Source organism: Anser brachyrhynchus, assembly GCF_964034855.1.
Source record: "Anser brachyrhynchus genome assembly, chromosome: 11".
NCBI classification, from domain to species: Eukaryota; Metazoa; Chordata; class Aves; order Anseriformes; family Anatidae; genus Anser; species Anser brachyrhynchus.
The window spans coordinates 11680575-11682953 of NC_137706.1; the positions used below are offsets into that span (position 1 = coordinate 11680575).

Here is a 2379-nt window from a genome sequence, read left to right on the forward strand (position 1 = left end):
TAGCAGGTCGCCAACCATTTCCTTGTGGATAGTGAGGGCCACATCCTGCTCCCCGTCCCCTTCCACCAGCTCAGGGTACTGGGTATCTAGAGAACAACTGGTCTTGCCAGTAAAGACTAAGGCAAAGGAGGTATTAAGCACCTCAGCCTTTTCCTCGTCTCTCGTCAGTAAGTTTCCCCCTGCATCCAGTAAAGGATGGAGATTCTCCTTAGTCCTCCTTTTCGTGTTAATGTATTTATAAAAACATTTTCTGTTATCTTTAACAGCAGTAGCCAGATTGCTACTGGCCTACTCCAGTAGCCAGAGTAGGAATGCAGTAAAGGCAATATGTGAATAAAAGCATGAAGTGAAAAAACAAGTGATCTGCTACTACAGACACAACTGATTTCTACAGTGTAATGGTATTGTGGAAAGGGGGTGCCTGCTCCTTAAAAGGGTATCAGTTGTAGGACTGTTCAATTCAAAAAGGGATAATAAAAAAAAAAAAAGGAAGCAGAAATAAATAAGAACATACAGACACAAACCTGGCCAACAAATGATATCAGTGATAAGAATAAATGACAAGAACAGACATCGTAGGTCATGCTAATTCATAAGGATTTGTGGAAATGTAGAAATGCTACTTTCAGTGAGATGGTCTGATTGAGGACCTTGTCAAATGCAATAGGAAGGAAAAGAGGGAAACCATAAACAGATTATACAGAGAAACAAACTTGAGAGGCAAACATTGCCTGTGGAAGTCTGTGTGACTGTGTCAATATTCTTTGGGATAAGTGGCTAGCTTTGCTACCAGTTACACTTGCAAATGGGAAAGCAGCAGCTGTGTTCCTTCTTCTAAGCAGAGACCCCACATCCAAAGGTCACCAGCCTGGGCTCCAGAAGCCGGGCTGGAAGGAGTCTTGGGTCTGAAGCTGTGGAAGGTAAAGGCTGCTCTTACCATCTTTTAACATATAGGACAGATTGTTTCTTTATAGCTCCACTTTAAAAAGTGCATTTATTTGGAATGTATAGCTTAAAAGTAGTTACAGTGATTGTGAAACTTTAATTTTCCCTAACATTCTGCCCAAAGCTGTTTTCATATCATTATTTTTCAGGCTGTAGATTATGGGATTTAACATGGGAGTTAAAATGCTGTACTGGATGGAAAACAGTTGATCTAGAATGAGTGAAGAACTTGAGCTGGATTTTGTGTACTGGAACAGAGCAGTTGTGTATAGCAAAACCACTATGATGAGGTGGGAGCTGCAAGTGGAGAATGCTTTCTGCCTTCCCTTTGCAGACTGTATCTTCAGGACAGTAGAGATGATATAGATATAGGAGGTGAGGGTGAGCAGGAAGGAGCTTGACCCAAAGATCACCGCAGAAGACAAAAGAACAATTTTATTGAGGAAGGTTCTACAGCATGCTGCAGAGAGGAGAGGGGGCAACTCACAGCTGAAATGCTTAATTTCTGTGTAGTTGCAGAATTGTACATTTAACATTGGCAGTGTGTTTATAATGGAATGTAAAAATCCCATTGCCCATGCACTCCCCACCAGCTGGCTACAGAAAAGTTTGTTCATCGCCTCTTGGTAGTGCAGTGGGTTACAGACAGCAACAAATCGGTCATATGCCATTGCTGAGAGCATGAAAATTTCACTACCAGCTGAAAGAAGGATAAGGGACATCTGTGTAATACAGGCACCAAATCCAATGCTTTTCTGCTTCACTAGGAAATTCACCAGCATCTTAGGAACAGTGGTGGTGGCATAACAGATGTCTATGAAGGCTAAGTGAAAAAGGAAGAAGTACATAGGGCAGTGAAGGTGGGAATCAGTACTTATTACAATCATGATCAACATATTTCCAAAAAGAGTAATAAAATAAATAATGGAAAAGACAAAGAAGAGGAGGCTTTGAAGACGTGGGTCACTTGTAAGTCCCAATAGAACAAACTCACTTGCACTTGTTTGGTTTGCCATTCACAGTATGTGGCCTGTAAGAGCAGAAATAAATGATCATGTCAGCAAGTGGAATCAGGATTAAAGTTACACTAATTGACACCCAGGTAATAAAGAAAGGCAAACAGACAACCCAGTGCAGTTTTGAGTGTTAGCAGTGGGTGGGGTGCAGTCACTTTCAGTCCTAGCTGAGAAGAGAGATTTCCAACAGAGGTATGCAGACAGGTTTTGATGTAAGCTGTCCTCCCCACGGAGTCCAACAGGAGTTTCCTGCTCAGAGTGCCTTTCAAATTCCACACAAGGGGGAGGCCTTAACAGCTAAACCTGGGAAAGAGGACGTCCTTACAATGCACTCACTTCTTTAAGGGATGTTTTCCTCTTGACAAACAGGTTTAAATCCCAGATTTGCCCATGACAAAACACAGCAGCAATACCAGTT

The 2379-nt window shown here is 42.0% G+C and overlaps 1 protein-coding gene across 1 annotated transcript; it reads right to left on the reverse strand.

Annotated features, from left to right (window-relative positions):
- Positions 1-1022: 1022 nt before the first annotated feature.
- Positions 1023-2020, reverse strand: LOC308200947 (olfactory receptor 5V1-like; the record flags this gene model as incomplete). The annotated part of the gene is made up of 1 exon (XM_080607565.1): positions 1023-2020. The coding sequence occupies exon 1, from the start codon at positions 1959-1961 to the stop codon at positions 1023-1025; it is 939 nt and encodes a 312-aa protein (XP_080463691.1). The 5' UTR covers positions 1962-2020.
- Positions 2021-2379: the final 359 nt, after the last annotated feature.